The sequence below is a fragment of the Hyaena hyaena genome, unplaced genomic scaffold (genome assembly GCF_003009895.1).
Source record: "Hyaena hyaena isolate Hyena2069 unplaced genomic scaffold, ASM300989v1 scaffold_989, whole genome shotgun sequence".
NCBI classification, from domain to species: Eukaryota; Metazoa; Chordata; class Mammalia; order Carnivora; family Hyaenidae; genus Hyaena; species Hyaena hyaena.
The window spans coordinates 443,795-470,538 of NW_024081623.1; the positions used below are offsets into that span (position 1 = coordinate 443,795).

At 54.3% G+C, this 26,744-nt stretch overlaps 2 protein-coding genes across 3 annotated transcripts in view; one reads left to right on the forward strand and one right to left on the reverse strand.

Annotated features, from left to right (window-relative positions):
* The window catches only part of PTDSS2 (phosphatidylserine synthase 2), a 23,865-nt gene extending 12,968 nt beyond the window's left edge, over positions 1 to 10,897 (reverse strand). The window contains exons 1-2 of one of the 2 annotated variants that reach the window (XM_039221489.1): positions 10,581 to 10,897; positions 3,908 to 4,009 (exon numbers count right to left, since the gene is read on the reverse strand). In XM_039221489.1, the coding sequence (XP_039077420.1) occupies positions 3,908 to 4,009; positions 10,581 to 10,762 (284 nt within the window). In that variant the 5' untranslated portion in view covers positions 10,763 to 10,897. Of the gene's footprint in view, positions 1 to 3,907; positions 4,010 to 10,580 lie in introns of those variants that run through there. The other variant, XM_039221490.1, reaches the window with a different exon arrangement.
* Positions 10,898 to 25,725: 14,828 nt separating this feature from the next.
* ANO9 (anoctamin 9) overlaps positions 25,726 to 26,744 on the forward strand; it is a 16,528-nt gene continuing 15,509 nt past the window's right edge. The window contains exon 1 of the mRNA XM_039221527.1: positions 25,726 to 25,779. Within this exon, the coding sequence (XP_039077458.1) occupies positions 25,726 to 25,779 (54 nt within the window). The remainder of the gene's footprint in view (positions 25,780 to 26,744) is intronic.

Below are 26,744 nucleotides of genomic sequence, written 5' to 3' on the forward strand. Positions count from 1 at the left end.
CCCCTACCTGCTCCACCTGCCCCCTACCTGCTCCACCTGCCCGCCGCACCTCCACCTGCCCCCTACCTGCTCCACCTGCCCCCTACCTGCTCCACCTGACCGCTTGCACTCCCCACCTGCCCCCTACCTGCTCCACCTGACTGCTTGCACTCCCTACCCACCCCTACCTGCTCCACCTGACCGCCGCACTCCCCACCTGCCCCTACCTGCTCCACCTGCCCCCTACCTGCTCCACCTGACCGCCACACTCCCTACCTGCTCTGGCTGACCGGTTCGCCAGCACCACACTGGCCAATGTAGCCCTAAAGCGAGGCCAGGTCGTGTCATTCCTCCAGCTTTGTTCCTCCTCAGTATTCAGAGCATGTTATATTTCCTGTCTGTTCTAAATATGCAAAATATGTTCACGTTTTACATATAGTAATTTACTCTGTATCTGTGTGTACACTGGTACATGCACGTCATCATCCCAAATGTCACCAATGGTGATGACAGGGTGAGGCCCATCCGCACAGCAGAACACCACCAGCAATGAGCCTGCCTGCCCAGCCACAACGGACGGCACAAGACCATCAAACCCAGTGGAAGAAGCCAAACACTGTGTGTGGGCGGGTGACTCCATATACACGAGATGGTACAGTCGACATGAGGGACCTACGGGGACAGATGGCCGGTGCAGAGGACCACCTCCACAGGCAGGTACACTGAGCCGTGCTCTAATTAGATACATGTTGTATTAAATTACAGGTGGATAAACTTGACTTCAAGAGAAAAAACCTACTCCTCCAGTGGAACAGAAGTTGTTAGACCCATAAAAAGAACAATGACACACAAGATGAAATGGGGAGCTTATGGAACACAAGCCAATTTCCTACATTTTTAACAATGTAAACATTGGTGGTGGTGGTTTTTTAATTTATTTATTTAAAAAAATTTTTTTAACATTTATTTATTATTGACAGACAGAGACAGAGCATGAGGCGGGGAGGGGCAGAGAGGGAGACACAGAATTTGAAGCAGGCTCCAGGCTCTGAGCTGTCAGCACAGAGCCTGATGCGGGGCCCGAACCCACGAACCGGGAGATCATGACCTGAGCCGAAGTTGGACGCTTAACCGACTGAGCCACCCAGGCGCCCCAGTTATTTTTTCTTTTTTTTAACAGCAAGCGTAATTTTTAGAAGCATTTCTTTACATAAAACGTAAGCCCAAGGGCATCAAAAGCTCTGATGTGATACCAAGGGGCGGGGGCAGGGCTGGGGGGGTGCCCGGGAGGTGCCTGCCCCAGCCAGGCAGGTGCATGGGGGGGGGGGGACGGGGAGACTTTCCTGGGAAGCAGCAGTAGAGCCACAGGTGGTGTGAGAATGGGGCGGAAGCAAGGCTTCCAGGGACCACCTGCAGAATCATGGGGCCAGGAGGGTGGCTCTTCTCTGTCCCTGGAGGCCAAAAGGGACAGAGAATGTGAGCTGTGAAGACTTCCAGGGTCCCCAGGACACAGAACTTCAGAGTAGCGAAGGGTCCACCAGCCCCTGCATCCCCAACCCCCTCAAGGCTTCTCCTTCAATGACTGGGTATGGGGGCTGCTGGGCGAGGGCCCAGGCCTCTGTTGCTCAGTGTCCCAGCCACCAGTGTGCAGGGGCAGCTCAAGATGCGAGCCAGTACAAGGTGAAGAGGTGGGACACGCCCATGTGGCTCCAGGCTGCTGCCTAGACACACAGCCCCCAGGGTCTAGGCTGGAGGCATCTGATGAGTAAGAACCAATGCCCTGCCCTCAGAGGGCACTCCCAGGATGCCCCACGTGGACTCTAACCTGTGACAACTCTTGCTTGGTGTCACTGGAACTGTTCATCTCTGGCCTGACTTCACAGCCGTGGGGGGACACCTCCTGAATGTGACCAAGTCCTGCTTTCTGGTCTCTCTGCCCATCTGTGCCCAGCAGACACCTGGTCCTAACAGACAAATTCATAGAAAAGGCCACATTCTACTTGGAAATACCTGCTGAGCAAACTTGGGCTCCTGCCACAGCCTGTCTCCTGCATCCACAGCTTCAGTGTCCCCGATGTGGGCACCCACCGCAGTGAGGGCGACCTGGGGCCCTGTCGAGGGGCCAAGCTCTCTCTTTTATTTCTGGACTCCATTAACCTGCGGCAGTGGGACACCAAGTAACAGGCAGTGCCATGTGGAGATGTGCTGGACTCAAGGTGACACCCAGGGCTCAGGAAACAAGAGGAAGACCCAGCCAAGCCTCCTGGGGGGCAGCGTGGGAGATGCAGGAGGAGGGCCCGCAGGGCATGAAACCAGGAGGGGGGAGGCCTTCTGGCCGAGGACACGGCGCTGAGAGCAGCCCCCACCCTCTGGCTGAGGCCTAGGAGATGAGCTGGGGGCTCTGAGGCGTGCGCACACATGTGTGGCCGGGCACACCGCTGACAGAGAGCACCTGGCATCCCCACAGACTACTGATGCCTGTGAGCAAAGAGTTGTGCTCACGAGGCACTTCTGGGCCGACACTAACACCCAGACTTTATGAGCCTGGCCTCACCGACCAACTCTGACCTCTGGCCCTCCGGCACTGCCCCTGCCTCTGCCCCTGCCCTGGTACCCGTCACACCAGGGCAAGCAGATCAGAGTTGCAACGAGGGCTTCCTGGGGCTGGAGGAGTCCATCCAGTGCAGAGACCTCCTGAGAATCAGCTCTAAAACCAGCTAATCTTCCTCACACACTTCTAAGACTGGCCTCAGAATCCATGGGATTCCAGCAAAGAACACGACCGGCCAGCTAGTCCATGTCTGGAAATAACACTGAAAAGGCAGTTACCTGCCTCCTGACCTGCAAAATGCAAAAAGCATCAGTATCAGAACTCAAGAACAGTAGCAGCTGAAGAGAAACAACTGTCCCTGGCCATCACACACAAAAATCTGTACACTCCAAGGTGCCCGAACTCACAGGCTCTGACACTGTGATTTATCATAAGAAGCATATATTTGGCCTCCACCCCCCAGTCTGGCACAGAATCCTTAAAACCACTGGAATTTCTGAAGTGATAAAGGTGTCCTGTGTTGTTATGGAGGTGACTCTTGGACCCTCACCTGAGGGTGAGGACTGGTGGCCAGGAGAACCAGCACCGGGACTGGAGGGCTGGAATATTCTACCCCACTCCCTGACCTCCGGGGATGGAGAAGGGCTGAAGGTTGAGTTCAGTCACCAAAGGTGATGAGATAGTCAGTCATCCTCCATAAAACCCAAAGCACAAAGTTCGGAGAACCCCTGGGCTTGTGAAGGCAGAGGTCAGAGGAGAGTTTCCTCAGACCTTGCCCTGGGCGGCTCGTCCCCCTGGCTGCCCCTGACTTGTTTCAGCCGGCGATCTAGTACCATGGTTCCCCGAGTTCTATGAGCCAGGCTAGCGAATTAGTAGGAAAAAGAAGGAGGTCAGGGAAGGAAACCTCTGACGTACAGCCACTTGGTCAGAAGCACAGGTGACAACCCGGGCATGTGACCGGCACCCACAGGTCCTGCCGGACACTGAGGCAGCACCCAGGTCCCTGCGGGTGGCCGGGTGGGGAAAATGATCCTCCCACCGCAACGAGTGACCAGAACTCCCTTTTGGGCTCCATCACTGGAGCAGCTGCAGCACATTCCAGTCTGTCGTCCATGTGAGCCCCTCACAAGCTGCAGGCCCCGCGAGGGATGGCGCCCTCAGTGTCCCCAGACAGACGGAGGAGGGGTAAACACGCCATGGAGCTCCGAGAGGCGGCCTGGGAGAGATGCTTCAGGCACATGCACGGGGACACTGGGGGCCCGGCCGGCCTGTGAGTGGACACCGGCTTCGCGAACCACCGGCCAGCCCGCGGAGAGCGGGGACTCCCCCCGCAACGACGCCAGGCGCCTGCCCCACCCAGGCTGGGGCCCAGGTTACCTCTTGGTGTTATAGGCCGTGTCCCGAGGCGTCTCCTCCAGCAGGGTCACGTAGCCGAGCACGCAGGTGAGGATGAAGAGCACAGTGAGGGTGTGGGCCCGCCTGAAACCCAAACACACACACAGCGCGTCAGGGCCCAGCGCGCTCCTCTGCCTGTGACACGCTCGCACGAGCCACGGCCCAGAAACACCGACTGACCCAGCGGCCAGGCGGCTCCCCACTGGGTCTGCGCTGGCCAGGTCAGCGGCTGCCAGGAGGGCAGCGGCAGTGGGAGGCTGCAGGCTGCTGTCCGGACGAGGAGGGTGGGCCCGGGCTGGCGTCCGAGGGGCAGAGACCAGGCAGTAGGTAAACGTGGCGGTTTTCACAGAGCGAGATACAACCAGCCTCACAATTCGCGAAGTGATCACATCTGAGAGATTCGAAAGGACAGCCCAAGAAACGAGGAGGAGAGAGGAAGGGACACCCGGACCCAAAGAGAGACGGCGCGTGTGGGCCCCGGGCCCAGGCTGAGCGGCTGACACGTCCCCGTCACACTCCCTGGCTCTCCGCTTCCTAACGACTTCTTGCAAAGGCGGTCGCAGACCCAGATCCCAAATCCAGGGGACAGTGAGCCTCAGTGTCCTCATCTCTAAACGAGGGTGCTTCCCTACCCAGCAGAAACGTCCTTCAGGAACGGACCAAACACTCTCTGGGCAGGAAAGAGGAGAGAAGGAGAGAAGCAGGGGTGCTCCAAGCGGAGCGCTGAGGGACGAGAGGGGCCAGGCCGCCATGGACGGAGAGAGCAGGAGAAACGGAAAATGTCTGCCCAAACAGGCCGTTCTCCGCACCAGCTCTTCAAAACGCGTCTACCTGCTGCCAGCAGCCACTGTAGCACCGTGATGGGGCCACCGTGGCCGGAGGAGACACGGCGTGGACCAACATGAAGCTGACGTGGCGGAGCCCGGGTGCCAGGACCAGGAAGCGGAGGGCCCGCCGCATCCCTGCAGCAACAGCAGAGACGTAACCCAACCGACACGTCAGCAGGAGCGGCGCACGCGACCCATGCGAGGAGAGGGAGGGGGACGGAAGCAGCGACGACGGCAGGCCCAACTGCAGAAGCGTCCCTGACTGAACACGGCCTAAGTCAGCCGGACACCGGGGCCGCTCCTCACGCGATACAGCTCAGCTGTGGGGGCCGTGGGCACGTCGCTGGGAGGCCAGTCTCCAGGGCGCACTCACTGTGTGACCCCATTTGCGTGGCCTTCTCCAAAGGCCAAACTACGACGACAGAGACCAGGCCGGAGTGAGGTCCTGTTCTGCGCCATGGTTCCGGAAAGCTACGTGCACCGAAGCTACAAAACAGATTCACTGTATGCTGACTTACCCTAAAATGTTACGAATTGACCATTTTTGGTGCAAGGTCAGGATCCAGGGATGTGTGCCTGGGGGAGCCCCTGACTGGTGTACAGGGCGCAGAGCAGAATGCCCGTCCCATGCACCTTCGAGAAGGCACCAGCCAGAGACCAGCATAGGTAAGGAGCACAGAGCAAGAACCCTCTGGGCCCAATTCCCATTCGCAGGGGTTCTCAATGGGTTTCTCCAAAGGGTGCACGTTTCTGAAGTGACCAGTGTTTGTCCACCAGCGACAGGTCCAAGGGGCTCCAGGCCTCCAGAACTGGGCAAAGTGCCCATAGCAGGCCGACAAGTGTGCGGGGCGCACAGGAGCACCTGCCCAGGGAAGGGACGGGACCGTCCCAGGGGCCCAGAGGGTTCTCCGCAGGGCAAGCGTCTATGAGAAAATGGACAGGAAGGAGTCCCAGCCTTAGGAAGAATTAGAGTAAATTAGATTAACTGCCCACAAACTGGCACCAGACACAGAAGGGAAAAAGAGCTAGTCAGTTTGAGGAGAAGCAACCACATGTTCTGGAAGAGACTAGAAGGGCAAAGGGATCACCTCGCTGACACACTGTGGCCCAGGACCATCCACACAGCTTCAGGGACACCAGGACGCCAAAGTGCTGTGCGCGGGCCAGCTGGGCACCCCCCGCGGTCCCTTGCGCACCCTCCTCCGCCTCATGCACAGGCACCGGGACCGTATCTCTGCGGCACACCAGCTTTTGTCCTATGTCTTAAAAAATTACTTCAACCCTCTCGCTTCTTTCACGTTACTTTCCACAAACATGATAATCTTCCTGGTGTTTCTCTGGGCTAAGACACATTCCGTGAGGAGCCCCGGGAAGCTCTGGTTATAGATCTTTCCATCCTCGTAAAAGCACAAGGATTACCTGAAAATTAAAAACAACGTTTTGTCCCTTGAGATAAATGTTCATTGTCATTCAGTCAGTCACCCCCAGCCCTGTGGAAGCAGAAATAAGGCGTAAGTAGGACTCTCTCTGTCCCACACGAGGCAGGAAGGCGGCAGAAGCCCAGGACCCAGAGGAAGGGCATAGGGCACCATCGTCTCACAGCATAACAGACTTCAGGACTGCTAAAATCAAGTGCTACTAGAAAGTAAAATTTTTATGATTAAATTATGATGAAATCCATCTCTAAGAAGGCTCCCTCCTTCAGTACAGCACAGAAGACCATCAAAAATGAAAAGGCAACCTACTGAAATGGAGAAAAAATTTGCAAATCATGTATTTGACAAGGAGCTAATATAATATCTAAAATATAAAAAGACATCACAACTCAACATCCAAAATACAATCTGATTAAACAAAGTGTCTGAGTAGACACTTTCCCAGTGACACAGATGGCCAACAGACACACGAAAAGGTGCTCGATGATATCACTCATCATTCGGGAAATGCAAATCAGAACCATAGTGAGACGTTACATCACCTGTCAGAATGACTAGTGTCAAAAAGACGAGAAATCACCAGTGTTGAAGAGAGAGAGGAGGAAGGGGAACCCCTGTGCGCTGTGGGTGGGAACGCAAACTGGTACCAGCACTATGGAAGTATGGGGGTTCCTCAAGAAACGAAAATAAAACTACCCTAAGACTCAGGAATCCCACCACTGGGTACTGGAAGGAAACAGCCTGCCATGTTGAAAAGATACCTGCACCCTATGTAACCGCTGTGTTACAACAACCAAGACACGGAAACAGCCCAAGTGCCCACAACAGATAAAGGAGACGTGTGTACACGTAATGGAATATCACGCGGCCACACCCAGGAATGAAATCCTGCCATGTGCAACACAGGTGGGCCTCGAGGGCATTGCGCGGAGATCAGAGAAAGGTAAACACCATGTGATCTCTCACGTGTGTGGAATCTAGACACAGAACCCAAACTCACAGATACAGAGGCACTTTGGTGAAGAAACATTATGAAGGCAGAAATGCAGGCGCAGGCTATTAGTAAGAAGAAGCAGGGTTTGCATGGTCAGGACTCGATCCCTGACAGAGCAGTTTCAGCAGGCAGCTTGTGGCGACGAAGGGGAGTCCCAGGTCAGCATCCAGGAAGGACAGGAGGCCGTGAATTCTTTCGGACCACTGCTCAACCCACGGCCTGTGCTTTCCTGCCATTTTTACTGTAAAGTCTACATTTCCTGCTTTGACATTTTTCCTTGGAGAGGCAATGGGGCACAGTGGGGAAATACGGATTTTTATTATCAGCCTGGCCACTCAGGAGACTTGAGGTCTTGAGCAGCTTTCTTCGCCTGTCAGAGAACTATTTCCACACGTGTGGACCTCCTGTCCCTCCCAGACGCGTCCTGTCCCACCTTCCCTGCTGCTGGGAAGACCAGCACATCCTCTGGTTTCGTGGCTAGTAGAGAACTCAGAGGAGCTTTGAGCAGCCGTAAATCCTGTGACTCTCCAGTCACTGAGCAAGGGCGAGGGCGTGAGGACGGCTGGCTCCCTGCCACTTTGAGTGGAAAATACCCAGCTGTCATTCCCTCTCTCGAGATGGCCACATTCATTACGCCAAGTGGGCAGGAAGGCAGGCCTGCCAAACCACTCAGAGAGAACATGAAGGTGTGGTTGGCACACTGAGAGCATAAGACAGCCTCGGCCAGGGAAGGCCAAGACCAGAGGGCCTGCCCCAGGCATGCCAGAGGTGCCTGCAACCATGACACTGACCCTCCCCGGCTGCTGACCAATACTACCAAAAAGGAACCAGCCGTAGAGTGCAGCTTCCCAGATCTGGGCAAAGCTGGCAAACCCCTACCCCACAATGACTGAGAAAGACATTTTCCAGAACCTGAGGCACTGAGGTCACCTCTGCATGTTCTCGCCACTGCTGTGGACAACAGGGTCCTGGGGCTCACTGAGAGTGCTCACCCAAGGCCCAGTGTTATAAGACACAAGCATACAGCAAGCACTCCCACAATGTCACAACGATCCCTCCCCTCCCTGCTTTAGGAGCTGGTTAGGAAGTGTGCTGCTCCGATAGCAATTCGCCCATCTTCCACCTACAGGTGGCAATGTTCAGTGGCACCTCTTCAGGACATCGAGTCTCCAAGTGTCTCCCAAATAACCTTTAGAAAATGAGAGTTAACACATCTTTGTGCCATTCCTCGGAGTCCGCGGTTCCCCACCGGACACCATCACACCCGGGAAAAGATGCGGTGTCCTTACCACCACAGACCCCGGCAGTCCTCACGCCCGCTCCCTGAGGCCTCATTTCTGGGAGCCCAGTCTCAAGCTCAAGGCGCAGGCAAACCCTGAACACTAATTACAGAGCCCCTGGCCAACAAGTGATGACAAAAAAACAAAGAAACAAACAAACAAAAAAAAACAACTGATAACAAAGACACTCGGGAGTCCTCCCACATGGCCCAGCACAAGCACTGTCACTGGGCATCTTTGCGGAAAACCCTAAAAGCAAGGTTTTGAATCCTGCAAAGATCCCTTAAGTAATTCCGGAACATAAAATCATTTCCACAAACATATACTGTTAATCTTTACGAGAGTTTTTTTGTAGCACTCGTTATTAAAATTCTTTAAAAGACAAAATAAAAGTTTTTAAAACCCTAACATAGCAAGTCAGTGAACAGAGACTAATAAGGTGGCGAGTGGCTAAGCTCTACGGGTAAGAATACGTAACCCTCACCAAGCAGGCATCTGTTACCGGCCCGGAAGAAACGTGAAGCTTCTTCCCCATCACAGGTTGAGGGGGGAGGCCTGGGATGCAGCAAGAACCCGCACAGACCACAGAACGCATCACCGACCCGCGGCAGGGCACGGCACCCTTCACACGTGTGGTGGGAGGCATGAGCCATCCACCCAGATCCACGAGGCAGGCCCTGAAACTCGCCAGCCCTGTCACACTCCCTCCTTCCAGGCCCCCACCAGCCCTCCGCACAGGTAAACTCAGGCTACAGCACGTATCTGTGTGTCCAACACCCGCCTGACCAAGCACCTCTGCGGCGACCCGAGGGCTGCAGTCAGCATCTGCTTTTCACTGCACCGGGTGAGGTGTGCGTTCCACCCGCTCCTGCATCCCTTCAGCCAGTATATCTCATGCCTCTGAGGCTCCAGGCTTATGCCGGAACCCAAGCTTGTTTGGTTCTCTGCCGCAATCCCTAGAACAGCAAAGGGCAGCCACTTGGGGCCCCCAAATACGTGCATGAGCTCCCACTCGGCAGCCACTCGGGAGACCCCGATTTCATCCAGGGCAGGGCTGCACTCCTATGAACGCCCACCACCGCCCACACCTCTCCTGAGTCTGATACATACAGGCCACAACACCCATTGGGCCCTGCACGCACCCCCTCTGTGGTTTCTACCCATGCGGCAGCACCTTCCCCTGAAACACCCGATTACTCCCATCGGGCTCTCCACCCTCCCTGATCAGATCTTCTGGGATAATCCCATGATTCGGGTCTCTGAAAGGCTCCTTCCTTCCATGTGGCACTCCCTCTGCAGCTGGCCGCCACATCTACCTCACCTGTGTCCCTCAGGGCCCACCACAGGTCTCCGATGCAGGCACTGTATTGTTCAGGAGACAGGAACTGAGCATCCGACAAAGAAAAACCAAACCCCAGCCCCCAGGTACCATGCTGTCTAGTACCCGGGGTTTCTCTCGCTTACAGAGGAGGAAAGAGAGGCTCAGAAAGATGAAGACTAGCTCAAGGTCACAGAGCCGTGTGGCATAGGAGCCCTGCCTGGGACCTCACATAAGAAGTGCCAAATTCAGCATAAAGCAAGAGCGTGAACTTTTCCAACACAGGCTGGGGGGATTGGGGTGCCGAGAATGCTCCCGGGGGCCTCTCCCTCCCTGACACCCGTTAAGGCAGACTGGGGGCGGCCTGACCCCGGGGCCTGGCTTGCACAGGGCGGTGCGAGGGCTGAAGAGCAGGCTCCTCGAGAAGCACCTGAAAAGAGACAGAACCTTTATTTGACAAACATCGCTCAACTCCTGGCACGTGGGAAGTTGCTCGTGATAATGTTATTGCTACGTGCTGGGGGGAGAAGCCGATTCCGTACGACGCAAGCGCTGCGAAGAAATAAGAAAAGAGAGAAATGACAGCGGACACAGGTAAACTGTGGACAGGAAGGGCCTTTCCGACGTGACTCTGCAGCCGAGTCCTCCCGGGATAAGGGGCAGGTGTCAGGTGCGGAGCGGGACCGCCCGGAGGGATCGGCCGCGGCTGGGCGGGGCGCCCCTCCACCCCCCCCACGACATGCCCACCACCCTCGCGCCCCCGGTGCCTCCCCCTTCCCCCGCCGACCGCCGCCTCTCACCAGAAAAAGGTGTTGGTGCCGTCGTCGTAGACCTCGGACTCCGTGCTGCGGCGGCCCGCGCCCGACCCGCTTGCTCGGCCGGCGGGCGCGCCGTCGGGCGGCTCCTCCAGCGAGGCCTTGCCAGACGGCACAGGGGACCCCGGCCGCGGTCCCCCGGCGGCTCTGCGATCACCCCTCCGCATGGCGCCCGCCCAGCCGCTCCGCCCCGCGCCTTGACCCCACGCACAGCGGGTCACCGCGAGGGCGCTCTGCGCACGGCGCGAGGAGCGCCGGGAAGGGGTCGCGGCGCTCCCACGGCGGGGGCTTGGGAGAACAGGGGCTGGGGGCGGCTAAGAAAGGATAGGCGGTGCATTGTGGGACTTGTAGTCCCTGCGGCCAGGCCGCGGGGCACGCTGGGTCTCGTAGTCTCCGACGCCGCGGGTCAGAAGCAGTGCTTGGTGGGAAGGATGCCGCTTGGTTGCTAGGAAACCGGAACCCGCCAGTTGAGTACCCTGGCGTCTCCTCACGTTCGGGCGCGTAGGGGCAACGCCAGACCCTCCTGCCCCGGCGGCGGGACCCGAGACCCTCGACCCCTTCGGCCCTTCCGAGCGCCGGCCCTGGCCGCGCCGCAGCCTCGCCCGCGCTCCCCTGGAGCGTCTTCGCGCCGCGTGGTCGCACCAGCGTCCCTTTGGGCCTCCCCACCCTCTACCCGAAGCGCGAGGGGCCCGGTGCCGCCAGCCGCTCGGGGCTGCAGCCGGAGTCCGCGGCAGGCCGCTGCTCCTTTCACGGGTCAGGTGTGTGCCCAAGGGGAGAGAGAAAGTGCCTGTGCGGAACCGAACCCAGACGCCCGCAGCGTCGTGATTCGTAGCAGCCAGGCGGGGAGCAACCTGAGGTCCCGCAACTGGTGAATGGCTGCGCAGAGTGCGGTCTCCCAGGAAACGGGAAATCGCTTGGCTGAAAGAGGAACAGGGTGAACCTGGAAAGCATTATGCTCAGTGAAAGAAGCCAGTCACGAAAGATTACCTAGTGTATGATCCATTTACACGAAATGTCCAGAATAGGCAAATTCATGGAGACAGATTAATGGTCACCACAGGCTGGGAAAGGGAATGGAGCTGGGAGAAGTGATTGCTAAAGTACTGGGTTTCTTTTAGGGCCATGAAAATATTCTAAAATTGACTGCAGGGATGTTTGCACACATCTGTGTATGCACTAAAATCTCCTGAACTGTACACTCCAAATGGCTGAATTGTATGGTACGTGAATTACACCTCAAAACTGTGTTTAATGTATATGTATGTGTATACGCTGTGAATCCAAAAAATAAAACTGTCAGTTACTTTGCAAGCAAAATGGGTCTATTCTGGAATAACACTGCAATCTAGGACAACTAGCTACAAGAAAAACCACAGGCAAGTCACGGGAACAGAGGGAGGGGAGAGGGCTGTTATAAACTAAAAGTCCATTGGAGTAAACTGAAGAGTTGGAAATATAGTAGCTTCTCATTGGCTGAGCTGTTGCCCCAGGAAGAGAAAAATCTTGCTTCCTCTTGCTAAGGTTGTGAAGTAGTATCCACCTTGAAGGTGTGTCTACCTGCCTGTTGGCTCTGTTGACTAGTGCTGGGTGTGAGCGCTCCCCCTGCTGGCCTCCTGACTCCCATTTAAAAAAATTTTTATTTATTTTGAGGATAGTGCAAGTGGGGGTGGTGCAGAGAGAGGGGACAGAGGGTGGGAAGCAGGCTCTGCGCTAACAGGCTGACATCAGTGAGCCCGATGTTGGGCTCAGCCTTGAGATCATGACCTAAGCAGGAGTCAGACCGTCAACCGACTGAACCACCCAGGTGCCCACCCTCCTGACTCCATTCTAAATGCGATTTCCTTTTATTAATTTTCAAATTTATTCCGTTTGATCAAGATAATTCTTTGAAAGAATCCTGATCAAGAGTCAGGTTTTCCATATTTAATGCTTTTGTCTCTGGCTGCCACAGAGAACCTTTTCTGGTTGTCATGTTCCATGATGGAGGAACCACTTAAGGCCACACAGAGTAACAAGGTCAGGAGGGGGGACTCCCAGGTGCTTCCAATCTCTAGTGCATGTTTATCAAGATCATAAGCATTGGAGATCATGGATTGGGTACATGATTTCTACAGAAGTTTGATAGGCAACAAAATGCAAAACGTAAACACACAAAACAGAAAAAGTAACACTACAATCCCAAATTGTGTCATCGTTCTAAACTAGGACCCTAGGTCTGAAAACAGCCCACTGAAATATTTGTTGGCACTTGTTCTGACTTAGGGGAGAAGAATTCTCCCCACAAGGCAAACCTAGAGCCACACATGCCTCCTGGAAGTCCCCGCTTGAAGCAGCCATGGAAGCAGAAGAGCAAACACCATGAGAACACACAGAATCAGGTGCATTTGGGGAGCTAGAGTGCAGGTGTAAACATGAGGCAATACCTGACGAACTTTTTTTTTTTTTTTTTTTATTTCTAGGAGAGAGAGAGAGAGACAGTGTGAGCAGGGGAGGGTCAGAGAGAGAGGGAGTCACAGACTGAAACAGGCTCCAGGCTCTGAGCCGGCAGTCAGCACAGAGCCCGACGCGGGGCTCGAACCCACGAACCGCGAGATCATGACCTAAGCGAAAGTCGGACGCTTAACCGACTAAGCCACCCAGGCGCCCCAATACCTGACGAACTTTTTGCAGTAGGAAAACCTCAAAGATGTGTTAAAACTGTGTTGTTATCTCAAAAGAACTGTTTGGAAACAAATGTTACCCAATCAGACAGCCTGTAAGATTGCAAATTCAGAGGCCAGGAATCTGGATGTGAATCCAGAGCCAGATACTAGTTTAGATGAAGGAAAGACTTGTGAATCTTGAACCTTCTAACCCTTCAGAAAAAACAGCTGAAAAGATGAATTTGTCATAGGCTCATGATGAAGCTGTTTACAAAAGGCCACAATCAAAATAGTTTTCTCTTTCTCAAGAGTTTGGAAAATGCAGCCAAGGGCATTGTCTTTCCATGAAAGAAAGATGTAGCAGCAGTGAGAAAAAGGTACACGGGCCTGTCTGGACATCTTGGGACTGTGTCTCATCAGATGTCAGCTGCTTCAATTCTGGGAAGTCTTTACTCTCAGGACGCCAGGTGGTGTGCAGGGCCAGTCGGGGGTTGGTACTGTCTTCAGATGCGTCGTGTGAGTCCAAGAGTTTACTCCCTGGAGTTTGGTAGCATGAGTGTTGGTTCAAAGTTCCTGATAAGGGCCTTTCCAGTGAGATTGAAGAGAGTCATTCTGGATGTGTCTTTTTCCCATAAATGAAATTTCCAGGTTGCAAGATATGATGCTTCATATCCCAGGGGCACACTGTGAAAAAGATTGCTCTACTGAAGCATGGTTATTTTTTTAATGTGTATTTATTTTTGAGAGAGAGAGAGAGAGAGAGAGAGCTAGCTGGGGAGGGGCACAGAGGGAGACAGAGAATCCAAAGCAGGCTCCCCACTATATCAGCACAGAGCCTGATATGGGGCTAAACCCCACAAACTGTGAGATCATGACCTGAGGCAGAGTTGGCTGCTCAATGGATTGAGCTGCCCAGGCACTACGAATCATGGTTACTTTTAATAGAAGTAATTAGGCCTTTACAGTACTGACCTGTATCTCCTTTTATCAACTGTGGGTCAGGGAGGCAAGGCCCAGTGCACTGGGCCTCATGTGACTACTTCACAGAGTGAGAGTCTATGGGTTCCCAAGGAAGTGGACCTGAAGGTTAGATGGACCAGTGACAGTTCTTTTGACCAAGGTATTTGGAAGGTCTCTACAAATTGTGCCAATAAAGTCTTAAGAGTGCTGTTTGTGCATTTGACAAACTCTGAGGATTGAGGAAGGAATGCATGGAGACAGTGCTGTAAAACTGTCTGAACAGCACAGACTTGTCAAAGCCACCAGCCAGTAAAATGGGTTCCCTGGTCCTATGCAGCTCAGGAGGGGCTCCCAGGCAGGGATGATCTTTTCTTAATTTTTTTTTAATGTTTTTTTTTCTTTTATTTATATCTAGGAGAGAGAGAGAGACAGCGTGAGCAGGGGAGGGTCAGAGAGAGAGGGAGTCACAGACTGAAACAGGCTCCAGGCTCTGAGCTGTCAGCACAGAGCCCGATGCGGGGCACGAACCCACGAGCCGCGAGATCATGACCTAAGCGAAAGTCGGACGCTTAACCGACTAAGCCACCCAGGCGCCCCGGGATGATCTTTTCTAACAGAATTTTAGCCACAGAAGCAGCAGTGGCCTATCTGCAAGAGAAAACTTCTGTCCAGTAAGAAAACACACAAACCGTGACAAAAACATGTTTATGTCCATGAGACAGCCAAGCTGTGTGAAATCCATTTGCGTGAGTGGGATTCTGTGGATTGTACTTTGGACAGTTAGGACAGGAAGGTAGGTACCTTTTGTTGCCTTGTTAATATTTCCCTACTGGTGTTGTTTCACGAATGCCGTCACTTTGCCAGTAGGTTAAATGCTTGTCTGGTGGTAAGTAGTGAGAGTTTTAGAATTTCTGGTAGGGCCAGGTTATTATTTGGTCCAAACCAGAGCTCTCTCTTCCTATCCAACCAACAGTTATTAGATTTCCAATGTTATTTTCTCCCTCTGGGACCAATTGTTGGGTATCTCTGGTCAATTCTTCCACATTATCATGTGGAAGAGCACCCTTTGGACCAGAGTTGGGCTATTGATCTCCTCGGGAGCAGCGAGCTGTCCTGTGTGTGGAAATAACAGCGAGGTAGAAATATCAGCGAGGTGGTTTTCTTTGGCTTTCAGGGAGCTGAGTCTGGAATGTACAGGAACCTTAAAAATAACCAGAGCCACTGGCAAAATATGGCACATAAGAGCCATTTTTAATCTTATCCCCATTGGAAGTAAGGACACATCGTTTCCATAATATTCCAAAATCATGAACTGTCCCCCCAAACATGCCAGCTGTAGGTTCAAATGTCTGCTGTCTTGCCCTTGGCTAAGGAACCACTCAAGTGATGTAGCCTGTTGGGTTCTGTATGGTGTTCTGCCCAACACCATATTTACCATTTTCATCCTTTAAATAAGAACCATCAGTAAACCATGAAAAATCTTCATTGGTTACAGGAATTTCCTATAAATGGTCACAAAGAGTCTAAATGTGATCTGTGAACAGTAAGCAGTTGTGAGGAGTTTCATCTGGATCCAAATGCAGTCCTTGTTTTGAGATAGAATGCCATGAGTATCAAACCTGAGAATTTTTCTTTGGAGACTCTATCCCTTTAAAGGCCAAAAGGTTTAGTAGGTGGATGCTGTCTTCCTGTGAATAAGTTTGAGAAGGGGGACAGAGAATGAAATCACTGTGTCCTGTAACAAAGTAGAGCCTGAAGAAAACTTTCCGTCATCTGAATCCGCTTTTAAGGTTTGTGCAAAGAGGGGCTCTGAGGACCCCTGCGGCGTGACTGTCCAGGTGCACTGCCATTCTTCCCAAGACAGGCAAACAGATACTGGCTATCCTTACCTGCCGGAATGCTAAGAGACGCACCAGACAGGTCAGTTACGGTGAAAACTTCTCTTCATCTACGGGATGTCCGTAGAGTGTGAGGTTTGTGAACAGCTGGGTGCTGAGGGATAACAATGCCATTTACTGCTCGGGACAAACCTCCCACCTCAGTCATTGAGTTTTCTCAGAGTGGGGTGCTCCAGGGACTAGTGCAGGAGGCAAGGAAGCCCCGAGCCTTGTAGTCGTCTGTAACGGCTTGATGCCTTGAAGGGCATCCTTATTTATAGGGTATTCATTAATTCTTGTCGGGAGGTGCACTGATTCTGCATTCTGCCAGTATCAACTGAAGGTGTTGCCCATAAAGAGGATGGCAGATGACCTAATAGGGACAAGTAGTCAGTGTTCCCAGACTCAGCTATCATGCCATCAGAGACACAGAATAAAAAAGATACTGAAGAATCTTTTAATTTTCCCTGGCTGCCTATTTTGATTACTATTGTCAAATTCTAGAATTATTTCCTCCTTTTGGGAGAACCAAATTCTGGCATGATGCTTTTCTAAGAAATCTCAGCCCAATAAAGGAGGAACAGAGGCAGAGGAACTAAGGAGAAAGAAGTATGTATCCCTCAAGGGGCCTAAACAAGGGAAGTAGGCTCAGAGACAGGGACCCGTTAGGGTTTATGAGAGGCCTCCCCCACTGTTTGAACTGTGTTAGTACATCAAGGCAGAGGCTGCATTGTAGCGATGGGACTGGGCACCAGGAGCACAGTCCCAGTACCAATAAGGACACAGAGAGGTTCTCTCCCAATCTGGAGAGGAAGGACCGGAGCCCCATCAGTAAGAATCAGGAGGACACTGGGAAAGGCTCGTGGGAGCACTCCGTCTTCCCCAGTGCCCTGGCTGTTTGTAGTTGACTGCAGAAATGGGGGGGGGTGTTGAGGAGCCTTCATTTGCTGGAGCTGAAAATTGAGAATGGTAGTGGTCTTTCCTTTAGGTGACTCATCTAGGATGCCAGCGAGCTGGTTTGCCAAATTCACTAAATCCAGAGTGGACATAGTTTCCCATTCTATCTTGGTCCTTTTAACTAAAAGGGAACAATCCCAGTTCAGCCTGTTAATAAATGTGGAGTTAAACGCTACCAAGTTGGATTCAGCATCTACAGCAATCCAGAATTGCCTCTGAAGACAACTTGGAGTAGATTGTGATTGTGTTTTGTGTGAAAGCCTGAATCTTGTTCTGATCAACAGGCTTAGGAAAACCTACTGTAATCGTTCAGTGGAGATTTCCACTGAGTGTCTAGCATCTTGCCAAAACTGAGGCATCTGTTTCTCCAAATCACTTCCAGGATGTTCCTGTTAGTATGGTTTCATCCAGTGTTTGGCCCAACCTTCACCAACAAGCGTGTGGACCCATTGATATAAATCTGAGGAATCAGATTAGTAAATTTGAATAACTATGTTAAATTCTTCAGCAAATTAGTGGGTTCTCAGTCAGTTTAGGAAACTTTCATTTGGCTCAAATTTCAGCCTTACTCCAGGCCACTTAAGCAATCTGGCATTCTTTGGGACCCCCAGCAGAGTTAACTTTAGAGGAGTAGGTTTTAATAGGTTCAGGAGAGGAGAGGAGAGGAGAGGTTTGGTGGGAAAGGGAAGCTCAACAGAAGGGTTAGAATGAGGGGTGGGTATAGGGGAGGTGGGGACAGTGAGGAGAGAAGAGAGGAAAATGGTGCCAGGGGTGGGGTCTGAGTGCAAGGCGGGCCCACCTGTCTGGGGACAAGAAGATGGGGAAGGGAAGAGGCCTCAGAAGCCGTGTTGGCTTCTTTCAATCGTTCGCTTGCCTCAGTTAGTTTACAAATAGTATTTTGCAAAAAGGCAGACTTTGAATTCTAAAAATGTCTGGAAGCCTCAAGTTACCAATTAAAGTAAGCATCCAACTGAGTTTTGACAATTTTAGAGCCGCTGCTGTTCAATTCAGTTGTGAGGAAAGTAAATTTGGGGAGCTCGAAAGTTCCCCATAATGGCCATTGAAGTTGTAAATTGCTTTTGGTGAAGTCAGTCAGTCCATTTAGTTAAGAATGCACAGTAGGAGGGGCCGAAGCGTTTAAACCTCTAACCGACTGGCCTCCCAGAAGAGTGGGGGCAGAGGCACCCTCAAAGCATTTTGATCACTGGGATCCTATTTCCCAGAGGCTTTTCTCCAGAGTAAAGAGGAAAATTCCTGAACAAACAGCACAGCCCCAGTAGGAACAGCCGGGCTCTAGAAAGGAGTCAGACAAAGGCCAAACGAGTATTCTCTGAAAGGACAAAGCCTTAAAGCCGGTCCCGAATAAAGCCTGGAGAGCTCAAAACAGAGAGTGAAGCACAAATCCAGGAGAAAACTTACACTCAAACCCCAGGGTCGGTGAGAAGGCAGGGAGCCCAGCTGGCTGGAGGGTGCTGTCACTTGTTTGTTGCTCACCAGCCTCAGTTGCATCCCACTCTGACACCTAGCAATGTTTTCTTTAAACATAGACCTTTCAGTTATTTTACCAGTGAAATGGGTTTATTCAGGAATAGTAGAAAATTGCAATTTGGGACAAGCAAGCTATGACCAAACCATAGACAGTTCCCTAGAACATTGGGGAGAAATGCTCTTTTGCAGAGCAAGTGGGGGAGTTGGAAGCGGCTATTATAAACCAGAAGCCCATTGGCCCAACAACTGGAAATGCAGTGGCTTCTCATTGGCTGGGCTGCGGTGGTCCATGTTGGCTGGGCTGCGGTGGTCCATGTTGGCTGGGCTGCGGTGGTCCCTCGTTGGCTGGGCTGCGGTGGTCCATGTTGGCTGGACTGAGGGGTGCGGTGAGAGCTCCTCCTGTGGCCTCCACTGCGTGTAGCCAGGTTTCCTTTATTCTGTTTCGCTGTGTGTATCTGCACAGGGACGTATTCACCCGGCCCCTCATCCCAGGCCTACCCACCAAGCGCGAGGCCTGATCGTGATGTGACCCCATGTCTCAGTCCCTGACCGCTACGCCGAGCCGGACACCAGCAGATGAGCCAAGAAATGGCGGCCCCCAGGGAGTGCGCTCTCTGGCTTGTGAGTGTGAGTAAAGGAACACTCGTATAGAATGGAGTGGGAGACCCGCAGGCAGAGGGCTCACTGAGTGTCAACTGTAGAGCCGACAGGAAGGGACACACCTTGCAGGCGGACGCCACTTTACAGCCCCAGGAGGCGGCGGCAAGGGTTCTTCCCAGACGGGCGATAGCCCAGCAGCGAGAGGCCACTGCACACCCAGCTCCCAGCTCACTCCAGCGGACTTCTAGTTTACAACAGGCCCCCAGCCACTCCCTTCTTTTGTTCTGGGGACTTGCCTATGGTTTTGCTGTGGCTTTCTTTTCCCAAATTATAATTCTCTGCTATTCCCAGATAAACTCATTTCGCTGGTAATTAGAGTTGACAGTTTTATTTTTAAGGCTAATAGGCCTTCCAGGGCCTGGTGACTGCCCTCTGTTCAGCCCTGGGCCCACTCCACACCCCAGGCCCTGACCCCTCCCACGTGGGCCTGGGCTGCCAACTTCGCTGTGGGCACTGTCCAGTGCATGTGCAAGTGTGAGGCTGGAGAGAATGGCCAGGGCCGCACTTTGGTCTCCGTCCTGAAGGCCACAGGGAGCCATGTGAGTTCATGTTCACCCCAAATAGGACCGTGGCCCCCACTGCACTGGCCTGCACAGACTGACACGTTGAGACTTACTTTACCCAGGGAAGCGATGCTGGACCCATGTGCCTAGAGCAGGCCAGCTCCCACCCACCCCTTCTTTCCAGCAAGAACCCCACGGGCTGGTTCCTCATCCTGCCCTGAGGGCCCCTCCTCTCCACCCCAGCTATGCTGATTCCCAGTGCTATCTTCAGCTGTTGGGATAACTTCTTGGGTATGGGTGTTTCTCCCAAACTGTACTGGAAGCCACCCCTTCCTACGTGGAGGGGGGCCACTGACATTCCAGAGCACAGAAACTGGACAGCCCAGGGCTGGGCAAGAGTGGAGCTGGATAGGGCCCATCAGGGTTGGGGACCAGAGTGGAACACCACTGGGCAGGGGCTGAGCCAAACCCTCATGGGGTGCCCTCTCCCCTGTGTGCAGACCACACGTTAGTTAACAGTTGCCACCACACTCTGGCCACGTGGCAGTGAGAGTTCCCCAAACTTTACAAATTCTAACTACTGGGGGCGCCTGGTGGCTCGCGTGGCTGAGCATCCAACTTCAGTTCACATCATGATCTCACGGCTCGTGGGTTTGAGCGCCACATGGGGCTCTGTGCTGACAACTCAGAACCTGGAGCCTGCTTTGGATTCTGTTCTCCCTCTCTCCCTGCCCCTTCCCCACTTGTGCTCTGTCTGTCTGTCTGTCTGTCTCTCTCTCAAAAATAAATAAAAACATTAAAAAAAAAACCCAAATGCTAACTATTGTGACTTTCTCACTCCCTTGAGTTCTATTTTCGTCTCTGGCTGGGAGACGGGGACATTGAGGTACAGAATGTTGATGACCCCCCTACTCTCAGCACCTCCTTCCCCACCAGAACCTAGAGCTTCTCCCTGACCCCCCACCCCCACCCCGTGCTCTGCAAGGAGCGGCCCACCTGCAGCTTTGCCCATGGGCCTGGGCTCACCTCCACCAGGTCCCTGTCTTGACCACGACCCTTCACTCACCCTCCCTTCAGATACACGTGGCCTGGCAGTGTCCTCCACAGGGCTCAGGAGTGGGGAAGTTGTCTCAGAAGGTCAGGTGGTCTGGTGGCCTGGTGGCAGGTCAGGAGTTAGCAGAGCAGCTTTGAGGACTTGGTCCATCACCCGGGGCCTGGGACTTGCAGGTGGGCCCAAGTCAGCAGGACTCACCCGCCCCCGGAGAAGGGTCCAGAGGCTCGAATCTTCCTCAGCCACACAGGTGACTACCTGAAGCCTGGGGAGGGGCTGTGAAGGCAGCCCATTCCGGCTTTTCTCAGGCATAGCTGGTCCCCGCGCGCACACCGCATGGAGCCGTAGATCTGGGTTGTGTGTGTCCGGGCCTCAGATCCTAAGGTTCCCCCAGGCCCGAAGGACTCACATTCATGGTGGTGAATCGTGAAAATATTGACAGGAATGCTTTCATAAGATATCCTTGCAGGGAGGGAGAGAAATTTGCGGGTTTCTAAAGGAACAACCCCTGTTGTTTCCACCCATGTCTGTCAAGGTGAATGGACTGTGGAGAACTCTAGCACTTTCTGTTTTCTGAAGGCTGACGGAGAGGGTGGGGCTATGTGGCTGTCAGCCCACACAAGAACGGCTTTCTGTTCCTTAAGACAGAAAACAGGAGGGGCGCCCGGGTGGCTCAGTCGGGTAAGCCCCCGACTTCGACTCAGGTCATGATCTCATGGGTTCGTGGGTTCGAGCCCCGCGTCGGGCTCTGTGCTGACAGCTCAGAGCCTGGAGCTGCTTCAGATTCTGTATCTCCCTCTCTCTCTGACCCTCCCCTGCTCATGCTGTCTCTCTTCTCTCTCAGAAATAAATAAAAATATTAAAAAAAATTTAAAAGACAGAAAACAGGAGCTGCTAGGAATTTAAGGCAGGAGGGCATTTTGGAGACAGAATTGCCCCTGGGGTGAGGACATCAGGGGCTGGGGCCCCACCCTGAAGCCCTGGTCCCACAGGCAAGGACCAGTTTCCGTCCGATCCCAGGAGAAGAAACCCAGCCTGGGCGAGGAATCTTCCCTGCAAGGGCCCGAGGACAGGGAGGTCTGCTGCCCCAGACAGGAGCTGTCAGCCAGGGAGGCCAGACGGAGGCTGTGGGCATCTGGGACCAGCCCCGGAGAGCTTGGGAGGCCCTGACTCCAGCTGACCCTGCTGCGAGCCTCCGAGAACTATCCTCAGAGAGACATCAGAGTATCTTTGGGCCACAAGGCAGGCCACTGGGGCTGGGAGGGCAGATTCCCAAGGTGAGGGCATGCTTGTCCTGCGGGCAGCATTTTACCCGGGGCACTCTTGGTGGCTTCGTCATCCTGACCTCCTCCACAGCGTGGCCACCAGCCCCCCAGTTAAAAGGAGGCAAAGCAGCCTAGAGAGAGCCAGAAAGGGCGGCCCACCTCCTGCCGTACTTTGGCCCTCATGGAGGACGACAGGTGGGCAGGGTGCTCTGGGGCTCGGAGGGGGAAGGAAAAGGGAGCAGGGTCCAGGGTCCAAGGCCCACGTGGGCCACGCCCTTTCCCCAACACAGGGCAGGGTCAGCTCTGCCAGCAGCTGGGGTGGCTAAGCTGCCTGCAAGGGGCTGATCCACTGCATCCACTGCACTGTGGCTTTTTCAGAAGATGCACTCAAGACTGGGGCAAAGAGGAAGGCTGAGTCTGGGGAAGTTAAGTTCATAGTAACAGGTTTTAGTATCATCATAATTTTTAAATTTATTTGTTTGTTTTATTTTTTTTAAAATTTTTAAATGTTTTATTTATTTCTAGAAGAGAGAGAGAGAGAGAGCGTGAGCAGGGGAGGGTCAGAGAGAGAGGGAGTCACAGACTCTGAAACAGGCTCCAGGCTCTGAGCTGGCAGTCAGCACAGAGCCCGACGCGGGGCTCGAACCCACTAACCATGAGATCATGACCTAAGCAATAGTCGGACACCTAACCGACTAAGCCACCCAGGCGCCCCTGTTTGTTTATTTTAGAGAGAGAGAGCAAGCAGAGGAGAAAGAGAGAGAGGCTCTCGAGCAGGCTCCACCCTCAGCACGGAGCCCCACACGAGGCTCACTCCCACCACCCGGGATCATGACCTGAGCCACAATCAAGAGTTGGGTGCTCAATGGACTGAGCCACTCAGGTGCCCCATAATAATTCGGTTTATAGAAGTGATGTGTGTGTTACAGAAAATTTGAAGAAAGCAAACTGAAGGAAGAAAAGCATAATCCCACCATTCACAGTTCACATCATTAAGCAAATATGAGCATAAATATTCTATCTGCTCTTTAGTGTTTTAATGCATTTTCACTCAGCTGAGACAAAATGCATGCGTGTTTTCAGTCTGTGTGACGTCAGCATTTCCTAAAGCCGCTAGTCAGGTGCATATGCCATGTTTTCTCAGACATCTCCCTATTGTTGAACATCTAGGTGGTTTATAATTTTTGCCTCAAAGGACATATTCATATATATTTTCCTTATTTTGGAGTTATTTTTCCTTAGGATAGCTTATAAAAACCTAAATAGACCAAAGTATAAACAATTTTAAGGCTTCTGATTCTTTTTGCTGAATCGCTTTCCCAAAGGGCTGTGCCAGATAGGACTGGGTGGTGAGATCCTCCTTTATCTTGCATCCTTCACTGAGAGCAGGGCACTTCTCCCTGTGGGCCAGGCACTGCTCCCTCACCGGGGCTGGAGACGCCCTCCTGGCCCCAAGGGGCCACGGGTGCCAGCTCTGGAACAGCAAGGATCTGGATGTCACTTGGCCTTCCACAGGCCCTTGGAAGGTGGGCATGAGGAGCAGTGTTTCTGCAGCAATAAAAACAGAAATGCCAAGTGGAGATGCAGAGAGAGCCCAGCCTTGGGGACATCCATTGGTTGTTGTAACATGATGCGAATGTAAATGCTGGTGGAGCTGGAGACCCGGAGGAGACCAAGTCCAGGGGCTGGTTGGCCATGTGGACTGTGAGTTCACGTTACTTGTGCTCAAAAACACTTGGCTCTGTTTCCTGAACTTTAATGGGACATTTGAGGCCGTTGGCCTGCGCGGACTGCTGCATGACCCTAGTGCCCTTCTACAATCTTCCTTCGGAAAAGTGATCATACTTCCCAGGCTACCTTGCAGGGAGTTGTGGCCAAGGACCAATCATATGACTGGTGGAGCACCTCTCCTTCACTTTCCTCTTCCTTCTGGCTTGAATGTGGGTGTGATGCCTGGGGGTTTAGCAGCCATTCTGAGCCATATGGTGAGACCAGGGATTGAAGGTGGCAGAGCAACACTTACCACTAGTCCTGGACTAACCGCTGCCACGGTGCTTCTGTGGCTTTAGTCTTAGTGCATGAGTCTGAGTTTGCTCCATCAGACCCACACAGGCTCTGTGCTGCTAGATCCTTCTCTCATCTTTGTCACAGTTTGGTCCTGGCCGCTACTGCTGTCACAGCCTACCATGGCGTTCCCCAAGCAGAAATGTGGGTGACGTGGAGCCACATAATCCCAGAGCAAATGTCCGTCAGTGCTGGGCCTGGACCATGGGGTCACATGCGCGGCATGATGCTGTGCCCTGACACTGTGGGCACTCCCTGTCCCCCATGACCTCAGGTGCCCCCTTGTACTGTTCCATGTTTCCATGTGCCTTGCCCTGCTGCACTTCTGCCCTATGTCCTCAGCTTCAGAGCAGCTTTCAGAGCCTGGTGCCCCATGTCCCTGTTGGGGGCATTCTGCTCTCTGGTGGCCCAGAGGCTTCCCCAGCTGCTGCCCTATGACCATGGGATCCGTGCAGCCCAGGGCCAGCGCGTGTCCTCAGGATCCCAGAGATTCTCGCCTCTCCCAGATGGAATCCAAACAGCAGGGGCTCAGGGTGAGAGTTTCTTCTTGGGGTCTGTCTCATCTTCAATCCTCCCTGCCAATTTCTTCTCTAAGGGAACTAACACTGGGCTTGGGGGGTGGGAGTCAAGGGCTGGATGCTCTGCAGGGGCCCTGGGGAAAGTGTGCCCTGGGATCTGGAGGAGTGAGGGTGAGCAGGGAGCCCAGGGTATTGGGAAGTGCTCATGGCCCCACCCCCGCTGTGCCCCAGGAGGGAGATGCCCATCTAACTCACCTTGTAGGGAACGCCCCCTGCCTGTGAAGGCCAGGCCCTCAGAGGGGGAGGGGTCCCCACCTGCTCAGGTCCTCAAGAAGGTGTCAACCCCCCCCCCAACACAAACACACAGGAAGGGGTGTGCCTTCCAGCCCAGGAGCAGCAGCAGAAGGATCTGCCAGGAGGAGGAAGAGGAGGAAGAGGGAGGCTGGAGAGACGAAGGAGGGAGGGGTGAGTCCCACGCGGAAGTCAGGTAGGACGCGCCCAGCTGCCTTACTGCCACACTTCGGTTCGGGTCCGCGGGCACCACAATCGCCAGCTCCTCGCCAGACTCTGGGGCCAGCATGCAGGTGAGCCGGCTGGGCGGCTGGGCGGGGTCCATGCCTGCGGCCAGGCCACGCCCAAGCCTCGGGCCCCTCCAGCCTCACCCGGAAAGGGTCGGTGGAGGGTCCCTGCAGCCCTCAAGGCTGAGGTGAAGGTGGCGGAGCTCAGAGCTGGGGGGTGGAGCAGGACAGAGGGCAGCTTTCCTCCTGCCAAGCCAGGGATTCTGGGGACCCAACGCCAGACCTTTAGTGCCTATGTAGGGCCTAGGGGAGGAGAGCATGTCCATCCCCAGAACTTGCAGCTCTGCCCTGCAGAGGGAGAGGGGTTCTGGGTGGGCGGACCTGGGGTTTTAGAGGCCCAGGGTGGCCAGCTGGGCACTGTGCTCCCTGGGGGTCCTACCCCAGGCATGTTGGCAGCCGGCTGGGGGCTGTCATATTCTGATTCTGGGGGGGTGGGCAGAGTAGGAGGCTGTGGGAGCCCCAGGGAGGTGGACAGGGAAGCGTCCCGGGAAGACATCCTTTCTCCTCGCTGCCAGGGGAGGTCATTGGGGCCTGGGCCAACGACTGGGCGGCTCTGGGAGGAGACCCATGCCGAGGAGAGCGAAACCAGCCTCCTACTCAGCCTCCCCAGGGCTCTCCCAGGTGTGGGCCAAGCAGGCCGCCTCTTGTTCCACCTTTGCCCAGGGGCTCCCCGGCCCTTCCAGAGCCAGCTCTGGCACCTGGCTGCTCAGGCTCGCACACGGGCACACCTTACCTGACCCCAGGCTTCCCCTGCCAGCGCCTTCCCCCCATACCAGTCCCAAGCTGGGGTGAGGGAGAGACTTGGGGCTGCCTAGGGGTGGGTGGGGAGGTGACACAGGGTTTGGCTTAGGTGCACTTGGTGGCCCCAGCCCCCAGCAGGATCTGAGCACACCTTTGCCCACTCCCATCCCGTCCATGGCTCCCCATGGCCCAGCCGCTGGGCAGCCTCCGTGATCCCTCTCCCGCCAACCCCTAGCCTCACTTGCTGGCAGCTCCCTTCTTGCTCTTTATGCTTCTGCCAAGCTCAAGTGCTGAGCTCTGAGTCCCTGGGAGTACTGAGTACCAAGTCCTTGGAGGTGCTGAGCACTGAGTCCCTGGGAGGTCCTGAGTACCAACTCTCGGGACACTGACTGCGCTGCCCCTCAGGGCCCGAGCATGTTTTCCGCTCTCAGGAATGCTGCCCCTACCTTTTTGCATCCTGCCGGCCTGTTGCATTACAAGGCCAAGCTCTGCGCTGCCTCCTCTGCTAAGCAGGCACCTGCCGCTCCAGACCCCTGTGTCTACTTCCACCCACACCGCCCTTGAGGGCGGCCCGCAGCGCCGGCTGCGTGGGCAGTGAGGGTCTGGGGATGGATGGATGGACACGTGCAGTGATGAACTGGCAGAAGACGGACTGAAGGGACGGAGGGGGGTGGAGGCCAGGAGGGGCAGACAGAGGAGGGAGGGGCAGATGGCTGACTTCAGAAGTCAAAGAGGCAGAAGCAGGCGCGGGGGGGGGGGGGGGGGGGGGGGGGGGGGGGGGGGGGGGGGGGGGGGGGGGGGGGGGGGGGGGGGGGGGGGGGGGGGGGGGGGGGGGGGGCGGGGGG